General features: G+C 39.8%; 1 protein-coding gene across 1 annotated transcript in view; it reads left to right on the plus strand.

Moving 5' to 3' along the window:
- Slc7a11 (solute carrier family 7 member 11) overlaps nt 1-22,406 on the plus strand; it is a 67,138-nt gene that overhangs the window by 33,316 nt on the left and 11,416 nt on the right. The window contains 1 exon segment of the mRNA XM_038348373.2: nt 22,206-22,325. Within this exon segment, the coding sequence (XP_038204301.2) occupies nt 22,206-22,325 (120 nt within the window).

A 22,406-nucleotide genomic window follows, 5' to 3' on the forward strand; every position in this document is an offset into this window, starting at 1 on the left:
AGTCATTTCTGAGTTCTATTTTTAATCTCATTGAAGTTTATATTTGACATCCAGAAGAGAAAAAAAGTCATATTTTGGGATCAATAACAGTGGTTAATTTATCTTTACCCAATTTCTGTTTCTTTTAGAGGGCGAAATGAGAGAGCACCACTGGTAGAGTGGATAGAGTGGCTAGAGAGAGGCACAGGGCCTGGGGAGCCTAGGAAAGGAGGAGGGTTTCTGACTTAGCTTAGAAACCTAAGTAGGAAGCTGTTCCATCTTAACCAGCAGCTGGTCATGTAGCAAAACGAGCTGTCTTTGAATCAGTCTACCTTAATAATATCTGCTATAGTTAGAGTTGGGGAGTCTCACTATGTAGCTATGGGAGTGGGGAGCTCATTATGTACCCTGAGATGGCTGTGAAGTCACAGAGACCCATCCGTCCCCGTTTAGGGACTGTGGGTGGGAAAGCTCTGGGCCTGCCTTTTTGCCTTTCTGCCTTACGTGTGTGTGTGTGTGTGTGTGTGTGTGTGTGTGTGTGCGCGCACGCTGACCAGCCACTTTGTAACTTAGAACCGTTTCTAGTTTTGATAAATTATTGTTTGAGCAATGTAAGTAGGGTGGCTGTTGATGTCTTGACTGCAGTAGCTATTACCCAAGCGAGGAACAAAATATCTCACACTTGGGGTTCTACAGCCAGAGTCTCTGGACACTCACACTATAGTGACAGTCACACATCCACTCCGGTTTTCATCTACAGTCTACGTGGACATTCCCTCCATATTTAGAAGTATCAAGTCAGCCATTAGCGTGTCTCCCATTTTTGAGGTCACATGTTCACAACCCCCCCCATCCATGTTCTCATTTATGTAGAGAATCTACCTTCACTCTTTGCTACGTCTTCATTTGAAAGTCAAGCAACTGTGCCCAAACTGTGGTTCAGAAATAAGTTTTACAGTCTGAGTTGTAATCCATGACGAACTTCTTAGACCTGTAAGCTCCAGCCTATGGTCTGTTGCTGCTTAGGCAATCACGTTGGCCCACTTCTGCTTAAGAGTCTCACTAGAATAGAACAATCTTTCATGTGATTATTTATGGTTAGAGGCCAGATATGTCGTTGCGTCTCCAGGTCATGACATAAGAAAGTCATTATGTCCACACATACACCATGCCTCAAAACTATTTTCATAATTTCTTCCAGTTGTTCAAACACTGACTTCATTTATCATTCTACTCGGGAAAAGAAAAGACCTTGTGTTTGTACAGGCACAATTATAACCTAATCCCAGGATAAACTTGAAAGAAACCAAAGGAAGTTAAGACTTTCCAGTGGGGAAGAGGAATTTCTCTACTATTATGAACTATATTTGCTATAGAGTCATTGTAAATAGTGCTGGTTCAGACAATCAAAATTCAAGCCCTGTCTGGCCTGAATGGGCTGTTTGACCTCATACACACCTCACATTGCTTGGTGAGCCTGTGTTTGCCACTTTAATATTGGAAGTAATAATCCTCTGTTTTGCTTTTCTCAAGGTTGTGGAGAAGCATATGTGAAATTCGAAAATGTTAATAACCTCAACAAGTAGTATACAAACACTAGCCGCAACCCAAACCTATATTCTTGGAGGATTAGAATGCCTTTTAAGCATAAGCTCTGAAAAAAATTAAAGGATTAACATAATTGTTTCATGAACAGGGGGTGCCTTTTCTGCTCACATGACCTAATAATCAGCTTGGAATGTTGTCTGTGCTATCAGAAAATCATCTACTTATAGTTAGAAGGCTGAGGGGATGGCGATACCAGGCTCACCCATCTGAGTCAGAAGGAATTTCATGGAAGACATTTTTTTTCTTTTGTGATAAATGTGTTGTGCTCATACCTGGATAGTTATTGTCACACATTTGATTGATGATGCTGATAGAATGGGCGGACTGCTTGTATTTTGACTAGAGTTACCTATTTTAGATTGACTGTTTTATCAAGAAATACTTTTATGAATCTGTGAAATAAGGTCTTGGTCTGAGGGGCCTACACCATGTATTTTAAAGATTTTATTCTTACTTTTTCCAATAAAGAAGCTAGCTAATACACTGCATGAGAATGCAAGCTAAAGTCTTATGAATTTTTATATAATTCAAAGATATAAAATCTTGATACACACACACACACACACACACACACACACACACACACACACACACACATATATATATATATATATATATATATATATATATATATATATATATATGAGACAGGTTTCATTATATCTTCCAGGCTGGTCTTGCATTCTCTTGGTAGCCCAGGTTGGCCTTGAATTCAGGGCAATACTCCTGCCTCCACATACCAAGATTAGGAATAAGAGGTGTGTGCTACCATACCTAGATTAAAAATTAGTTCTTTATTAAATATATGAACAGCATTTTAATCTGGCTTATAGACGGGTTGCAGGGTTCTTAGCTCAGATGATTTTCTTTTTCATAGCTTGGTATGTGACCTGTTCAGGGAAGAAAGCTGGAGCTCAAAGGAGTGGTATGCATTCTTATGGTCATGCAGTTTGCCAGTGAGAAGATTAGGGCAGTAATCCACATTTTTCTAGCTCTAGAGCTCAGAGGCTTTCTAACACACTGCAAATCTTTGGGGGGAAAGAAAGGCAGAAGTGATCCTTGTCCTTCGGTGCTAATTAAGTAGGCATCTTTGCTGAAGAAGAGGAAGTGAAAAGCAGAACAGAGAAATGGAGGTGTCTGAGGCAGTGACTGGCATTCACAAGACTATAGAAGAGTGACTGGTTTCAGAGAATAATGTGTAAGACACTGCGTAGGAGTGTGGGTGTTGGGCTGCAGTAAGCGTGCATCATGAGGCCTTGGGACCTTATCTAGCAGCCAATGAGACTGGCAGGCAGGAAAGTCTTTGGGGGGCCATGGGAATTAGTGCCTGAAAAATACTAACCCAGTGGCAAGTCCAGAGGGTTTTCTTCTGTGACACCAGAGTTTAAATGGAGTTGCAGTGATAGGACATTCTTCAACCTTCTTTTGCATGTTTGATCGTAATAAAAGAGCATCATTGATAATTGCCTTTTATACTTGTCCCATTGCTATAAGAGACAGAGTGACATTGAATGTGGTAACGCAACATAATCACCACTCTATCTCTGCCCTAAAATAAAGAGCATCACCTACTTAGACAACAAGATGAATCAACACTGTGTCCCTGTGTGTTCTTCACAAATACAGGGCTGAGGATGCTTCTTTATTTAGAGATAAAGGTTCATCCTATTCTCTCTGCCAATGGAAGGGCAAATAAGTTAACAGGAGATAGTTTATTTGTAAAGAAAATTTATAACTCAAAAGTATCCAAACAAGAGACTTTGGTTAGTCATGGAAATGTTCAAAATATAAATGGAAAGGACTCTCGTTTGGTGACACTCTTTAGACATTATAGTTGGGAAAATGGGACATGCTCATATCTAAGTTGCCTTGAGTTCTATGATATTCTAGTTCTACTTTTAGATGTGTGAGTATAGAGAAGTCAGTAGTCATGCTAATGGCTTGTGTTATTGGAAATAGGGAGGTATCACAATCTAGTGAGATAGATAAAGCCCTAAGGCTGGAAAGATGGCTCAGTGGTTAAGAATGCTTGCTGCTGTTTCAAAGGATCCAAGTTTAGTTCCCAGCACGAATGTCAAGTGAATCACAATTACAAACATTTCCAGCTCCAAGGTATCCTCTGCCCCTCTGGCTTTCATGGGCATCTGCACACATATGGCCTTAACCACAAGCACACACACACACACACACACACACACACACACACACACACACACTCAATTTTGAAAGCCTTTGGGAAAAGAAGACTTTTACCATCAAATAAGAATCTTAGGTTAGAGTCTAGAAACATTTCAAACAAAATCCTTTAAGGATCTCTTATTCTTTTGCTATTTAAGGGAAAAGGTGGGCATAGGCAAAGAAAAAATTACTGTGAGCACAGGACAGAAGACAGGCTGGTGGACCATTGGTACTGCAGGATAGTGACCTTCACAGTGATGCTGTGTTCAAAGATCCATGTGGATCAGATGGCCAGGGTTCTAGATGTTTCAGACTTTTTTTGTTTTCTTTTAGGGGAGGGTAAGGTTTCAGCATGTACCCCAGGATGGTTTTGATCATACAATGTAGCTGCTTCAGCTTCCCCAGCACTGGGATTACAGACACAGGGCCACCATACCAGCCAAGATACCATTTCTGCTTCTGACAATACTTTGATTTGTGGCTTAGATATCTATGTTCCTTGTCCTTTCTCACCATCTTGTTTATTAGGGAGGGATGCTTGGTAGCTGACTGTGTGTGTCCTTTTAGCTCTAGCATACCCATGTAGATGGCACAGTGTGGGAAGGAGAGCAGATCATCATGGGGACCACACCAAGAGGTGAGATAGAAGAAACCATACCGAGTGGCCAGAGTTAGCTTCAGAAGATGGTTAGAGGCATAGGTGGGTGAATGGGGAAATGAACTAGTCTATTAGACCTTAGACGGAGGGCCGTATCCAGGAATCTAACTCAGTGAGGCTACCTCAGGACAGGACTCATGATCTCTGCGTGTGCCAGGAGGAATCACTTGTGAGGAAATCCATAATGTTTTCTGGTGAGGAATCCCCGATTCTATTTATTTTCTTTATGGTATAGGCTTACAGGAGACAAACAGTTTCTGGTAAACCTCAGTGGTCTAGAAGATTTTTAGTTTCTGCATGTTTTATTGGGTCTCTTAAAAGCATAAATCCAAGTAGCAATGGATCTTTGAAGAAGTAACGTGCACTACTGACGATGTCTTCAATAATCCAGTTAGGTCTCATTATTTATTTACAACAGTTAGCATAATAGGAGAGAGGGCGAGCCCTTTGTCTTAACTTTCAGAAATAGTTACCATCTTGCTTTTTACAGCTATTAACCTGTTGTTTGTGTGCTCTGACCCGCACCAAATTATTGTGGGAACTGAGGATAATATATCTGTATGTTTGACAGTGCCATCCTTACAGTGGATACTTATTTAATGATAGACTATCCAATTTTTCTTTTTCTTTTTGTTCTTTCTTTTTTTTATTTTGTGCTTTGAGATAAGTCTCCCTATTATGCAGTTCCAGATGACCTGGAACTCACTTTTTAGACCTGGTGTCCTCAAACTCGCAGAGATCCACTTGCCTTTGCCTTCCAAATGCTAGGGTTAAAGATGTGCACTAACCCGCCAGGCTTGAGTTTTATTTTTCTTAACAACATGATGCTATTAGCTATTTGCAACCTTCAGGAATTACTAGGTCAGGGTTTGTGTATGCAGTGAGTCACTTCTTTCTTTTTCTTTGCCTTAACTTAGTGTTCAATTTGCTCATTATCTCAAGGTAAATGCCGCCCTTGTTGGAAATGCCACTCTCTAGGAAGCAGCGTTTATCTCATTTTCAGTTAATCATTTGCAATATTTGACTTGGTGGCTCTTTTACAAAATCCTAGAATATTTTTGTACTTGGCTTTCTAAGGAAATAGGCTTATGGCTTTTTGAGTTTGTTGGCTCTTTGCTGGCGTGTTGTATTTTCTTTCTTTTTCTTATATTCATTTTCTCTTTATAGAAGTAGATACAGTATATAGTTCTACCCATGGGAAAGGCCTACCAGCTCTCAGCCTTGGTATATATGAGTTGTGAATGCTATAATCAAATACTTTCATATTTTGTAGAGGTCACATTGTACCATATGGAGAATTGTTTATGAGTTTAATTTTAAAGCACAGCATTCAAATATGCATTCATATATGAAGAGTTGAAACTTAACTGATGTATCTTCTTCTACAAAATGAAGGAGCAGATTGGATTGCAAGATTCTGTAAGTGAAGTGGCTTTTTAAGGCTTGGGATATCTGTATATCACTGGGCTTCTGTAGGTATCCCAGGTTTTGCCTTTCCAAAGTGACAGCTCTGCTGGTTTTTCATGATTCCATTTTACTTCTGATTCTGCTCTTAATCTATCCCCATTCTCTCTGGAACAAACAGTAATGTCTCAATGTGTTTGTATTATCATCTTGTATTAATAGTTCTATTCTTATTTATCTTCCTTTATCTGTCTTTGCATTATCTTCCATTGGCAGGTCCTGCATGTTTTAGTTTATGGAATAGCCTCTTGTCGTGGTTCAACCACGATAAATTTGATTTGAGAAAATAAAGCACACAGGTCTACAATGTGACTATGGCAAGATTTTAGCCTTGAAATTAGCTGGTAGGGAAATGTCACCATTAGACAAGTCCTGTGTGGCATTTAATAAAACTGCTCTTAAGACAGTGGAATGCAGATTTCTCAAATTATTCTGCAAGCAGAAAATGGATGTGGTTTCTAGACTAGAAGAAGTAAGTAATCGATTCCAGGTTGTTCAGCAAAGATCACGAGATTCTAAAATTAAGAGGGAAATATAAAGAGGAGAGGCTGAAGTTCAGAATATTATAAAGGAATAGCTGCTTTTATCTCTGGTATCTTCCCATGTACACTGGCTCTTAGATATTTGGTATCTCTGAACAGCTGTATTTAATTTTTCTGTTATTGATACCGTCAAACAAATCAGTCTCCCACTTTCTGTATTTTGTACTGGGGGAAGAAACAGCGAAATTGATACAGAAGACACGGTCAACTTTTGTTGTCTCTCTGAAATGAGAAAAGCAATAATGAACTAGACGGTGAGTAGCAGTCAGAGACCTGAGATGGTGTTTTATAGTTGTGTAGGGCTTTAGGCAGGCAAGGTTAAACATGTCCAGAGTGTATGCAAGTGTTTATTTACTTGATCCTCCGGATGCAGTACCCTCTCATTAGGAAGATGACCAAGCGACAGTGTTGGGAGAAAGAAAGTGTGCCCTGAACTCAGGGATGCTCTGAGTCATGGGGCTTTCCTCTATTGTACAAAACCACAAGCTGAGCTGCGAGTCCGCATGGAGCCAGCTGCACTCAGGGTGTCTAGGTGCTTTCTAACCCTCAGGTTGATGACACAAATCTACGGCTAAGCAGAGTAGCTAGACTCCCTGTTCTCTAAACATGGTGTCAAATGAAGCTCTTATTATTGCTATATCTATAGAGACAGATGGGTGGAATTTCCAGGACTCTAAACACGGCCTGCCCACTCTGCCCTTCTGAACAGAGACTCTTAAACACCCAAATCCCCCTATCATCTTGATTCTGAATTCTCCTAATGAGCACATATTATTTATCTCATTTTAAAGTAGCTGGGACTCAAAAAAATAGCAGTTGGCATCTAATAATCTATTTAGTCAGAAGATAAAAAATTTCCATATATTTTATACTCGACTAGAAGAGTGAAAGTAACATTTTCAATAGCAATGGAAATGATTTTCATTGGATTTCCAATATGGTAATATGCACTTTTCTTTTTAAAGTAACAGACGGCCAAATTAGAAAATTCCAACAAATCATGAAAGAGAAATGTATAGCCACTAGTAGTCTATGAATCAAAGTAGTACCCACTTGGATAATTTTGGTCCTCAGTTTCCCTATCCGTGTGTGTGTGTGTGTGTGTATGTGTGTGTGTGTGTGTGTGTATTCTTATGTACTGGATTGTTTGCCTTGGACTAAAGATACATAAGTATTTCTCTTTACATTTTGGGCATTCTGCTATTTACTTTTTGCTTATTTATTGTCTACCTCATCAATGCCTCATTCCCAGCCTTACCTAATAGCCCTGCTGTGTCTCACACTCAGCTTTTTCTCCTTATGTGGCTACAGATCTGCCCTGGGTTCTTATCTCACACTATTCCATTTGGTTTCAATATCCTTCATTCTCAGTGAACACCATTTTAATGCTGGACAGTGCATCTCTAGTTTCTCTCTTGTTGGATGTTGAAAACATTTCAATGTTTCCTCGATGCCATGATGGTAGGTTATAGACTTCCTGTATGTCTGTATATCCAATCATTCCCTTAGGATTGAATACCAGGTCATGTCTACTTTTTAGTATGCACTGAGCATGGAAAGGTCATTGTTTGTGTTGCCTTTTGAAGAAGAGTTGTTGCTCCCCTGTAACCTACCAGCCCTGGGCATCACTGCCTTCTGCTGTTGGTTCCACTGTTCTTCCTCTGAGGTTCTAGGGCCTGGGCACACAGTCTCGTAGTGCAATCGTTTTGTCTTCCCCACCCCCCCCCACAGGTCACTCTTGTTTTGTTTTGTTTGTTTGTTTGAGATGCCAGCTTGCTAAACTTTTGCATTTAATAAGCGTTTTCATTTATGTATATTGCTTTTGTGGTCACAGCCTTTTTATTGTATAGAACATTTAAATCTCTCTTTCACACACATATTATTTTTGGTGAAAATATAGAGCACACACACATACATGCACACATACACGCACACATAAAGCGATAATACTCCTAAGTTTATGAAGCTCATAAATTCTGGCAATTGTCATGATATGATAATATACATTAAATTTTATGTTCTATACTAAGGTATTTTCAGGTAATTTATTCCACTTCATTTATCATGCTATTGATATAGCAGCCAATTACTATACAAATTTTCTTATTAAAAAATTTCCAAATCTCTACTCTGGAGAGAAAAGCTGCTTCAATTATTACTCTATTACTCTAAACAAGCCCTTATTGGGCACAACTTCTGTGTGCACAGAGGAATTTCTCTTCGGCTTTTCCTATATATGGAAATAATATGAAGAGTGCTTTGAAATGTAAAGTCCATGGCCTTTTCAAGTTATCTTGAAGGCATTATCTCTCATAATAAATAATGCCCCCACGGTGTAATTCGTGTGGCAGATATTCTCTCCATAGATTTCTTTCTCTGTGTGGCATGCTTAATTATTAAGTTTGCTTCTTTTTGCTGTCTCTGGTTAAAAGAAAATTAATGAATGAAGTCAGCTGTAGATGGCATTAATTTTTTTTTTGCCATCTTAACCCCCCTGAAAACAGTTATGTCACTTTTAAAATATGGTTTTCTATTTTCAGGATACTTTTTACAAGACAACATGCCAAACTATTAACAGAAGTACCAAATGGTATCATGGAGAAATATTGCTTATGATATTTGAAATTGCCAAAACTTTTTTTTTTGCCCATTGAGGATTAAATATTAGTTAAGTTTGTTATGTATGTATAAATACATCTCAATTCTTTGGGTTTATAATCATGAGAACAAATCTTTGATCATATGTTGGAAAAGTAATAAGCATATTTCCTAAACAATTACATAGATTCCACTCTACATTAAAAAGGAATAACACATACTTTTCTTCTTGGCATCTTTCTTCTCTTTCGAAGAAATGTATCGAAAAAATATGGAAATCATATTTTTCTCGCTTTCTTACATGTTTACTACTTTTCTTACAAAGTGGTTATGGTAATATTGGCTTATTTATTCACCAGCCTGTTTCCAGTGATGGTTCCGGGGTACTTGTTATATTTAAATTATACATCAGCAAAAGATTAAACACAAGCAAGCAGGGTTGTGATGTGTATCCAGTCATGCACTGGTTTGACAGGAAGCCTTGCAATGATGTGACATATCCTTGTGCTTCTTCTGGTCCAGCCTGGGTTTCCGTTCAGTCTGTGTTTTAATGAGAATTGTTTGTGTGTGACTGGTGCATGAATCCAGGAGATTTTTTATTAAAAATGATCCTGGCTAGGCATAGCATTATCCTGTCCATAAATCAGGTGTTCTGAGAGATTTTATAATTTGGGATGCATACAACACTTTGGCAGAACAAACATTTCTTTCTCTGGTAAAGTTCCCTCAGTGTCTCCATGTACTTTTCTGGAATCTTCTTTTGGTAGCTTCACTGACTTCTCATAGAGTTGTGAAAGTCGTATGAATTAAAGGAATGGTGTAGTTTGAAGTAACCTAAATTTGCTCTCTTTTATGTCTTCTTCCTATCATAAAACTTAGTTTTTACTTTAATTGATTTAAAAAGATTTAAGTTTTAACCGCTAATGGTAATTATTTCTTCCTGTTTTAATAGGAACTTTTTTCTTATATAAAAAGTGCTAGAAAAAAAGTACATTAAAAGTTTAAAATTTAACAGAGACCAGAACTGGAGAGATTACTTAAACAGTTAAGAGCACCAGTTACTCTTAGAGAGAACCTGTGTTAAATTTCCATTACCTACATGGGATACTCAAAACCATTTGTGGCTCCAGTTCCCAGGTGATCCAGTACCCTCTTCTGGCCTCCTCAGGCACTGCAGACACATGATGCACACACACACACACACACACACACACACACACACACACACAATATGGAGGGAGAGCACCTATACCATAGAATATTTTTTTAAATTACCAGAAACCAAAGAATCCAAAAGCTCTTTCCATTCATGACTGGAAATGCCATAAAGGTAGGTTATATTTGGGTTGGAGAAATGGCTCAGTCCTTAAGTACTTGATTACCAAATGTGAGAATTTAATTTCATTCCTAGAACCCACGGTGTGTGAGTTGGTCATCATGACTGTCCTTGTTAGGTTTCTATTGCTGCGATGAACATATGACCAAAAGCAACGTGGAGAGGAAAGGGCTTATTTCATCTTACAGCTCTCAGGTCACACTCCGTCACTGAGGAAAGTCAGGACAGGAATTCAAGAATGCAAGCAGAGGCCTTGGGAGTGCTGCTTATTGGCTTGCTCCTTATGGCTTGCTCAGCAGGTTTTCTTATACAGCCCCAAACTACATGACTAGTGGTAGAACCACCCACAACTATCTAGGCTCTCCTACATCATTCAGCAGTCAATAAAATGCCCCACAGGTGTAGGTGGAGTCTTTTGTCGGGACAGTGATCAGCTCTGTTCTATCAGTTGCTGCCCAAATAACCATTCAGAGATTTATTATAAATTATAAATGACTTGGCCGATAGCTCAGACTTATCACTACCTAGCTCTTACAACTTACATTAACCCATTTCTATTAATCTATGTGATGCCCCAAGGCTTGTGACTTTTACCTCCCCTGCACGTCCTGCTTTCTTTTCATCTAGCTGCCAGATGAGCACTCCTCTGACTGCACCCTTTTTCTTTCCAGCATGAGCTCTGTCCCCCCAATCCTACCTAACCATTGGCAAATCAGTTTTTTTATATTAATAATGAGAGCAATACATATTTACAGGGTGCAAAGATTGTTACACAGCACATAGGCTTGTCTATCTAAAAGCAATTTAATAAAGATGGTTTCTTAATTGAGGTTCACCTTCACATATAACTCTAGTTTGTGTCAGGTTATCCAAACAAATAAAAACAACACATCCATCCATCCAACCAACCAACCAACCAACCAACCAACCAAACAAACAAACAAACAAACAAAGATAAAAAAATCCCCCCCCCCCAAAAAAAAACAGGATAGTAACCTGCTCTTGTAGATGGTGAGAGACAAGTAGACCCCAGGCAATTAGTTGGCTGGCTACTCGGAGAAGTTCCAGGCTAAGAGAGACTCCATATCAAACGAAGGTGGAAGATACCTGTGAAACTATACCCAAGGTTGTCCTCTGGTCTCTACACACATGTACACATACACACACACACACACACACACACACACACACACACACAAACACACAGACACACGAAAAATCAGTTTTACTTGAGAGGGTCAAACAGCCCTAAAAATGCTCTTCGGAGATGTTTTCATTAGAGACTTGGAGGAAATCCTCGGGGTGCTTTAGAATACTTAGGGAATACTAATTTACTTTGCGGAATTTGTTGTATATTAACACATAAAGAAAGACTTAAAAACACTGTTCTGAGGCTAATTTAGAAAATGAGGGAAAGGTTCCCTAAGGGGGGGCCACTTTGATCTAAGACCAAGCGGAATGAGCAGTCTTCTAAGGAGATAGTCCCCTGGTTCTGTTTGAAGTTTAGGTTCCACTATGAGAGAATATCTGAATGTTTTATATTTTAATCACTCTACTTATAACAATTAGCAAATAGAAATTATTTGGCAAGTGTTGGTCAAATCCATGAGCTTGGTTAACTTTCTAGACACAATTGGCAGCTTCCTTTATAGTATTGCTGTACATATTCTCCTGAAATTCGGATGATAATGATGAACACAATTAAGTCTGACAATGCCAAAGTAATAAAATGCAATGACTTATGAAGCCCCCCGACCCCCGGGCCTATGAGTGTTTATGGTGGTGCGGGCCATGGAGGTCTGATTTGATCACAGACAGTCTGTGTAGAATCAGGAGGGTAGACAACTCACTTATCCACTGAATTATCTTCTGTGATGATCGTTCTTCTTTTAGTCAGGCTGGCACGTTTAGATAGTAATGATGGAAGGTGCTCTGATGTGCTGTGTTCCTGCAGACGACAGCAACACATCTTTAGAGGACAGAGAAGATTGTAAAGTTGGTGCCTGTTCTGTCTTCTGAGAGACAGAGGTAAAACTTCTCTGGTGCTCTGGCCCACGAGCAAGAACCTCACTGCTTCAGGGAATTCTCTGGGATGCTTTTTTTCAAGAATTGTGGAGAAACGAACATTCTAGGAAGTAAACTATTAATCCAATACTCCTGTATTTCTCCGAGTAATAGACATGTGGGTATTCCTGTATTTCTCCTAGTAATGGACATGTGGGTGAGGCCCAGCTCTCAGACTGAAATGTAGAGACTTTCTTTCTAATGGTCCAATGAAGTCAAGTTAGCATAAATGTCAGTCAGAGGTGACATTTAAACCTCCTGCAAACTCTTTACACTGGGATTGTATATATGGAAAGCTTTAGTTCTGGGTTGGGAGAAAGAAGACAAAGGGAATTATGGAAGGGAAGGGACATGAGGGATCAATAGTTTTGTGCACCCCCCTCTGTTTCCCTTGGATCACGTGTCACTGAGCCAGCAGACAGTGTGCTTGCCTTGATAATATTTTCCCTTCAGAGAGAGGTTTGCCTGTGAAACTGTGGTCTAAGAAAAGATAAATATAAGTAAATATAAGAGGAATGAACGAAAGTGTAGTTTTCAAAAGGTTTTGCTTTTTGCTGAAAGGCAAGAGATCACAGCATTCCGCTTCCTGTGGGAACATGAATCTTGATAGCTGGACAGCTTGAGAAGAGGAAAGGGAGGGCTTGACCAGGCGCTGCCTTTCTGTGGGCCTCTGTGACCTTTTCAGGCAGCTGTCAACTGTTCTAGCCAGGCGTCTCTATCCTTACTTTCTCGACAATGACATATTATCTCTCCAGACTGGCAGGGTGCTTAGTCCATCAACTTTATTTTTTTTTCTTTCCCACCTTTTCCTAAACTACTTTGTCATGTGCCCTGCAGTGTGGGGTTTGTCACTTTGACTAAAGTTAGACCATAACTATTGGCTTCTTAGTCTACTTTACACTTTCTTTGCTAAGTTAACTTTATTTACTATTTTCCTCAGTTATTATAGTATTAAAATTATTTCCAACTTTACAGGGTCAGTTATATACGAATAATGTAGTTATTCATATACGGGCACTTTTTTAGAGTAATTTTTATTTTTAAGGTGTACTTAAGAAAGCCACAGTTGAACCCCAAATGTTAACTAAGGCATAAAAGAACTTTTTAGGGCCATCATTATAAAATTACCTTAGAATTCTGTATTGCATCATTCATTTATTCATGTATTGCATCATACATAAAAGCAACAGAATCTGATTTAACTGGTTGATGTGACTCAAGAGTACCCTATCATTTTGTCCACTGTCTTCCTTCTATTTGATTCCTAGGGATCCAATTTGAAAATCAGTTGTCTACCTGACTACCAGATATGAAATTTAAAAAGATGTTATTAAAATGGTCTGACATCAGATATTGGAGGCAACTTTGGTGGCGGGAGCAATAATTTGTCAAAATTTTGAATGGCTACGTGCCTGTCTGCACATTTCTCATTGTCTAATGAGAAATTAGCTTATGTGTGTAGAATATTGCACTTCCTTCTAAGTATACATTTACAGCTTGGGGAATTTTTGACCTCAATTTGCATATAGCATCCACAGTGGGGAGACTCAGTGCACACCACCGCGCTTTCATCATTGGAGTTTATTTAATTTTCATCCTTGGGGGAAAAGTGGGTAATTGTGTTTTTCTCTTTGTTAGACTGGTAGGAATTTTCAGGAATTCAAAATTATTGTATTGCTTCAAAATAGCAGCAAATAATAAGAGATGTCTACTGTTTCTGGGGAAGTTTGAATAATGATTCATTTTTTTTCTATGCTAGTTGGTTCAGACAAATACTTATTTTGATTTGACATTGTCATTTAAGTCTTTAAGAATCTTATGTCAATTGCTCATCTTTTGTAAATTAAATAATATATTATATAATCCTACTTAATGAAGTGATGTTTTCAGTCTTATCAACCCTAATTAAAATCTGTAACTATGAAGAAGTAGATTCATACAAAGGAAGTCCTTTATTCTTTGGTTATTAGGTTAATTCTTCTTGAACTAACAGTCAACCTACAGAATGCCTATGGCTCTAGACCACCGAAAGGCTACTTCTTAAATATTATACCATTGTGCTTGTGTCTGGTTCCCTGGTAGGCTTTGGTTTATATTACTTCTGCAATTCAGAGTTCCTCCCATGGTATGGCTTCTTCAGGAAAGAGTTTTGCTTCAGTTTTCAGAATAAATGCCTCCCACTGAGGGCCAGGAAGAATTGGTCCAAGTGTGGTACTATTAGGAGGTGATATAATCATTAAGAGGTGTGGCCTTATTGTGTGACACTATTCCTGGGGAGAATTGAACAAATGTAGGGAGCTGGCAATAGACTAAAGTATGGATAGCTCTTGATGAACCAATAAACTCGCTGGGGTTGCTTATAAGAAGATGGGTGAGCGGTTACTTACAGGAGCAAGAATGACTCAAGACATCTGTGTCACCATAAACCCACTCTAACTCAGGGTTTTCACAAAAGCTGGGAACCTGGAGCGCACTGCAGAATTTCCAGGCAGCCAACAGTTGGAAAGTGTCTCTTTCGGGCAGCTGGGCTGGTCTCTTGTCTCCTGGCAGTCCTTCCTGAATGTATTTGGAGAAGGAGGGACTTCCCGAAAGTTCAGAAAGTTGTTTTCTTTCTGAGTTTTAATGATCTTCCCCAAAGGATGGAGTTTTCATCTCTCCTTAGAGTCTTACTGAAGGTTCTCTTCAAGACGGAACTCATTATCTGGAAAAACCTGCTACACACAGGCTCCTGGGAGGTCTTTGGGTCAATGGAAATTTGACCTTTGAAGGAGATTTTGTGACCTTGTTTCCTCCTTTTGCCTCAGTTTTGCTTTTTGGCCATGATGCAAGAGGAAAGGTTTTGTCCTGTTACACACCCTAGCCATGTAGTGTGGCCTTGCCACTGTCTCAGGCAACAGGGTCAGGTGACCATACACTGATATCTCTAAGCAGTGCATCAGATAAGGCTCATCTCTTCAGATAATGGTTCTCTGGAGGAGTTCTCTACAATGATAGGGCATTGGCTCACATAGAAACCAGATCCCTGCTAGGGCAGGGGTGGTGGCCGCCATCCTTAACTTCTGTCTCCACTTATCACCCAAATCCTGTTAGGAAGAACGAGTCACAGTCCCTCCTAGAGATGAGGAAGCCCGGTAACTGGACTGTCTCTGGGTGGCTAATTCTCAGCAATAATGTAGTTTTGAAAGAGGAACACAAACTCATGTGTAGTTATGTGACTTGTTCATAAATCGGAAGTTCAGGAACACCACTGTAAAAAGTGGTTCAATGAGACCTCAGTGTACTTTGGGTCAGTGCGTGAGGAAAATAATGAAATTTTAAGTGAAATATTATGCGCATGTCATAACAAAAGTAAGAACTAACCACTACTATGGGATTTAATTTATTATTATTAAAATATTTCATTCTATGATTTAATTGCTAGCATTTAATCTAAAGCCAGTTTTGTCTTTATAAACTAGAATTCACCTAAAATATGCTTGTGTTTGTTCATGATAAATATAGATAACTATAATGTATCCAGGGGACACATACTAAATCTTCAGAAAATGAGAAAAAATGAGATGCGCACCATGCAAAGTTTTTGAGATTGTATAAAGTGGAAGCAAATGAAAATTTATGCTCATGCTACATTTTGCTGCATGATTTATTTAGTCATGAATTTATTCTGGAGTAGGACAAAAAAATTAAGTGTTTTGCGGGATAAAATGCTTAGTTTATGTTTGTGATTGCTTATTGCCCTGTGTTTCTGAGTTATAAGTTTGTGTTTCTCTTCATTTATCCTGTGAGGTTTGGGGGGAAACTTGATCCTTTCTTGCACCTTTTCTCTGCTGTCTTTCTGTGCTCCCCTTGATGCGTCCCATATATGTGTTTTCTTTCCCCCCGAGCCCTCTTATGCGGACCTCCAATATCACCCTGTCTCTACTAATTTCTCACATCTCCTTTCAGGTCTGTCTATCTCTCTTTCTGTTTCTGGACCTCTTCATCCATGGACACAGAGAATGGTGAGATGTAGGTGAGACAACATTGCTGGATTTGGAATGTGTCCGCAGAGAACTGCCCATAGTCTTCCTGTGTTCCACGGGAAGTCGGGGTGGGGCAGATAGGACTGAGCTCAGTAGCATCACTGTGTGCACTCAGGTTACAATGAGTTCCTTGGGCCAGGATGTTCAACGGCTCCAGAATGGTCATACGCGTGAACACAAATCCTCTGAGACGTTAAACAGGTTCATCTGGTATTTCCTTCCTCTTAATAGTGATTTTTTTTTCAGTGTCAAACTACACCTTCTCCTCTGTTTTCTACATCCTCCTCCAATGTGTTCTTTTATACATTTTAATATCTCATTCCCACTCTTAATGGATAGCTAGAGGCGTAGCAACACTACCCTAAATGACAACAAGGCAAAAAATCCCTGAAAAAAAAAAAAAAAAAAACAGAAGAAGATGCATATGAACTCAACCATGGAAAATCGTCAGTAACAGTTATAATTGGACCCTTTGTTAAGTGTGAGTGAGTACATGGTCACCTGGGACAGTCCAAAGTCCAGGGGCTCCTGAAGACCACATGGGACAGTCCAGTATCCAGGGTCTCCTGAAGACCACATGGGACAGTCCAGCATCCAGGGGCTCCCTTGAACAAAATGAAGGAAACATGAGTACTATGTGTGGACATAAAATCACATGCATGAAACACGTGGGGGAAGCTTATCCTTGAAATAAGCTTATTAGTATCTGGTCTGTCATGCACAACCAAAGTTTGAAGAATTTAAAAAATCAATAGCAGTGATAACAAAAGAAATATGATAACTCTACAAAAAGCAAGCTGGTAAATCCAAAGAGAGGGGTAATGATGTCTGAATTATTTCTTGGTCAAATCTGTAAAAAAATGATATAAATCTTTCAAAGTCCCTTCAGGGTCACTATAGAGAAAATCTGAAACAAGTAAGTCTCTAAAGTAAATGGGTAGGATTAGAAGGTACTTAATATAATTATAAATACTTTATGTTGCAATGAAGCATGGCTGCATTTTAAGTACATAAGTACAAATCCTTGTTTCCCAGAAGACTTTTAAAAATCCTTGAAAAATGCTAGTTTTATTTATTTATTTATTTATTTATTTAATATTTATTCATTCATTCATTCACTTACCCTTTTTTTGCTTTTTACATTAAGAAGTTTGCCCTTCTTTTGCTCTTCTTGATCATGACTTTTATTGTCATGATCCTTTCTTTCCCTGAATGCTAAATACATATATTGAAATATTAATGCATTCTAAGTAGAAAGTTGGAACAAGAACCACTTAGAAGGTTCCAGAGCACATAAGAGTAGGTTTTGTTTGTGAGTGTGTGTTTCTTTTTTCTTTTCTTTTTCTCTTCCTTTTTTCTTTCTTTCTTTCTTTCTTTCTTTCTTTCTTTCTTTCTTTCTTTCTTTCTTTCTTTCTTCTAACTTAAATGTCTGCCACTGTGTCCTGGCCCTTATCACAAACATAAGAGCACATCTTTATGGGATGAGTTCTAGGTTATCATGGTGACTGAGGCGATAACACAGGGGTCAGTGAGCTCTAGGTCCTCAAGGTGACTGGGGAGATTAACAGACTTAGGTCGCAACAGTCTTGGGAGATTTTGTTCATGTTATGAAACAAGCTTGGGATATCCTAAATTCAAATAATTAAGGCATTACTCTGGCCACTTGAGAAACACAACTCCCTTCCACTTTGATGTGTCCTTGAAGGATCAAAGCATCCAGCTGAGTTTTATAGCAGGTAGTCTTTGTGGCCCAACTGAAATTCTAGAAACCGTATCTCTGGTACTTAATAGTAACATGCTTAACAAACTCTCAACTTTCAGTGACTGTTGGGTTCATAGTCACATATGCATGGCATAAGATGTGTAGAGAAACAATTGGCCTGATAATGGGATGCTTGCATAAACGATAGCGTGCATCTGTTGGCACACCAGGACCCTGAGGATCTTGAACTTGAGATAAAAGTCAGCACTATACAGTCAAGATGCCATTGCAACAGACATTATGGGACTCTGAAGCACTGGGAGAGCTAGGTTTGATTTCCAGCTCTCTACTTGCTGTGTCTGTGACCTTGATCCACATCACAAACCTCTGCCAGCCTTGGCTTTTCTGCTTAAAAAAATATGGGAGCTACCTACCACTTAAAGATATGATTGTGTGTTTTATGGATTTATTTTCTATATTGTTCTACAATGGTCTGAAATGTAGTACATCTACTTCAGTATCAAGTATCTTTGTGGGGCCTATGCAGATTCTTCAAAGACAAATATCCATCCATCACTTTTTAAAAGAAGTCATCACCCATAACAAAAAGAAACGGAAAAGGAACTCCTGAACAGGCAACTTTCAGTTTAATAGTTTCAAAGGACCAAATATTTATTCTGAGTGTGCCAGAATGGCTAGAGATGCCAACTTAAATGAAGAAGTGGGAGGACTACCTATGACAGTTTTGAAGACAATTTTCAGCTAATAAAAATATTATAGACATACTCATTGCCCGTTAATCAGAAAAAGCACATGCAATCATGGAAGGCTCTTGGGGATGAGGGAGCTCTTTTCACTAAATTTGGGTTTTGTTCATCATCACAAACATGCTCAAACACTAGAGAAAGAGGAGGGTTTACAGGTGTGTGCCATTTGCATTCATCATGAAGCTAATGCTTTTGTTGCCATTTGGGTTGGTGTCCACCTCTCAGCAATTTAGAAGCTTTGAAATACCCATTGCCTCTCCTCTCCTTCCTCTAATTTTTTTTTTCATTTCCTGTGCCACTGGCCTTCCTCTTGAGCCTCTAACTGTGATTATCTGCCCTCAGATCTAAGGCGTGTAAAGCATCTGAAAGATCGATCTGGCTTGACCTAATAGCTGTTATCAGTTCATAGGCTTTGATCCTTGTAACCAGGACTTAACCACATGGTGCTCAGCTCTGATCAGACCAGCTGGTCACCTTTGTGAATTGGTGTCGTTTATGGCAAGGCAACCACAGAATCTGCCCTACTTTCTTCCCTTCCTTCAAAGTGGAATGGAACCTGAGGATGCTCAGGAATGCAAGGTGCTCTGTAGCTTACAGTGTCTCTAATTCCCATGGTTTTGTTGATCTAATTAGAGTGAATATCATGGTTTATTGTATACCACAGCCTGCCTTCTCGCTCTTTGGATCCTTATTTTAGGGTTGGTTGCCCCTCCAATAGCTACCCTAGCATATTTGGCTCCACCAGCACATTTGAGAACAACACTTACAAACTATTTGGCAAGCATGTTGACTCTTCTCTCTGTTGTATACAAACGTGTCTGGGGAAATTCATCAAGTGAATATCTATTCTTTTAAATAATAATAATCTATTCCATAAAATGGTAAGATGTTTGAGAACACCCCTGACACTACAGTCTGTGCTCTACAGAAACATGACAAGAATCTCTGAATGCTCCTCCTCCTTTTATTGGAACTTGTAAGAAATGTAGTCTTGACGAGACTTCCCCAACTCAATATTCTACAGTTTCATTTCCATGAACTATTTCTATTCCATGAATAGAGTTGAGGAAGCCACACTTGTGTGAGAGAGTACACACTCAGGGTTAAAATGCCCTGATTTCAAGTTAGGCCGTGCGCACAGCCAAATCCTGAATTCCACTCACCAGCTGGGTGTCCTTGGACAGTTTTTTTTAAAGTCCAAAGATTCCATTTCTTTATAAATAAAAAACTACAGGAATTTCCAAGGATAAAATGAGGCAGATACGCAGAAGCTTCATAGATGCTGGGGCTGGTATCAGCCCAATGGCCAGAACTGCTGTTGTTAGGTTCGCTAGTGGGAAACTGAGAAAGAAGGGATGCTAACCTAGAAGGCTGGGTTAGCTAAGCCTGCCCTCTGCTAAGATGGGTATGGAAAGCCTAGTGAGAGACATACCAAGAAGGGACCAAGCAGGTTCTGGTTTCCAGATACAGGGCTAGAAAACTCAGTTCTTGGCTGGGAGGACCCTAATCCCAAGTTTCAGATGTGTTTTTTTCTGCTGTTTTCTGCATTATATGGTGTAACCAAGTTCCCTATCTTCTGCAAGCTATTCATCCCACTGCACTGAGCAATGCCACCTCAGTTTTTATGGCTAGAACCTTGATGTACACCTTAATCAATCATGTGTTTGGAAGGAATGGAGGGTCTGTTTCTCCCCCTCTCCTTTACCCAAAGCATCATGTAGCTTCCAGGTGGGAAGCTATATACCAGTTGAAAGAACCCTGAGAAGGGGAATCTACACCTCATCTCTTCCTATTACTCCTTTGCAATTGACATTCTCTAGTCTTTCAGAGAAAACAGAACCTTCATCTTTAATTGCTTCACTCCCATTGTCTTTCATGGCCTGGTGATTTTTATTTTATTTCCTTTTGACTTAAATTTAGCGTCTATCAATTACAGCTAGCAAGGTCTGCCACGGTGCTCACGGGAAATTCCATGGGACCCTTTTCACACCGGGGAGGAAGGGAGAACATCTGCTCCTTCATGTTTGGATCGCCAGGATTTAGAGGGTCAATGGCTGAAGGCTTTGGGGATCAGGGCGAGTGTAAGGCTGCAAGCAGCATAATGAATGGCCAAGCCGTCTGACTAGCTCCTTTTGCCTGTTCTCCACAGGAAAATCGCCGTTCAGATAATGAGCTGGGACTCAGGGTGTTAAACACATCTAGCTTGGCAGTGAGGCCGGCTATGCCTTTCCCCTCCTGGCTCTGAACTGCATTTTCATCCGGGAAGAAAATTATGTGAGGTCTTCATTAGTGGCACCCAGCAGGGGGAAGCCTGTATGAGGCCTGATAGCCAAATGCTAGAGAAAAAAAAATGACCAGCTTTGTGCAGGAAGTTGAAGGTTTAAGTTGCTTGAACTGGAAAGGGTCTGAAGAGGCGATTATGTTAAGCAAGTAATGTGTATCGGTAACATGGAATCAAATTATGAGGGTCAGCGGCTTCCTGGCTTTCCCACTGCATTAAATGAAGACATAATATTGCATTTGTGCCGGGTACTTCTTGAGGCCACACAGTGTCAGCTCTGTCCGGTCGTCCCTACTTCACAGCGTGTCACCTCTAATTTCGTGGGATTATCTGCACGGCTGCTTTATTAGATGCTCCTGATCTTGAGAGTCCTTTGAACTCACAGCAGGGCCATGCAGAGTCGTTATTGTGAACACTTCTCTCACATACAAGATTCTTACTGCCTTCGTTTTGCCAAGATAGATGCAGCCCACTCCCCTGCTTGCAAAGTCTTTGCTTGTTTGCACCACAAGCTGCCCAGGGGGAAAACACTGAATAGGAGAGATGCTTTGGAGGGATCCCCTTCAAAAGATGTCAGTACAGTGGATTAATAGCAGAAAGGTATGTGGTCACCAGTGAGCAGCATCAGAGACGCTTAGGAAAACAGGAAGGATGCTATTCCATTGAATCCGAAACACAGGGATGGGCTCAGTGGCCTGCGCTTTCACAGGCCTTCCGTGTGACTGTGAGGTTAATAGAAGCGTGGCAGTGACATTCATGAAATAAGGAAAGAGACTGACCTTTGTATTTGGGGATGAAATAATAGACAAGTTATACAAAATACCCGCCTCCATGAATCTCATTAAACTGCAAAGATACTTTGTTCCGGTAAAATGTCCTTCCATGTGCCAATAGAGCCTTCAGTCATGGCCAAACTGTGACATCCTTTTACTGGAATTAGTCTTCTCTATTCTTTGGTAGCAGAGAACGGGTACTGATTCGTAAGTGATGTCTGTGTGTATTTCAGAAACATCCCTCTGGCAATCTGCATTTCCATGGCCATCATCACAGTCGGCTATGTGCTAACAAACGTGGCCTATTTTACGACCATCAGCGCTGAGGAGTTGTTGCTATCCATGCCGTGGCGGTGGGGTAAGTCAACCTTAAAATCATGCTAGTTTGGCTTTAGGCTAACGAGCTGATGGTCCTTTATAGTGATTCCCTCCAG

Source organism: Arvicola amphibius, chromosome 11, assembly GCF_903992535.2.
Source record: "Arvicola amphibius chromosome 11, mArvAmp1.2, whole genome shotgun sequence".
Classification (NCBI taxonomy): domain Eukaryota; kingdom Metazoa; phylum Chordata; class Mammalia; order Rodentia; family Cricetidae; genus Arvicola; species Arvicola amphibius.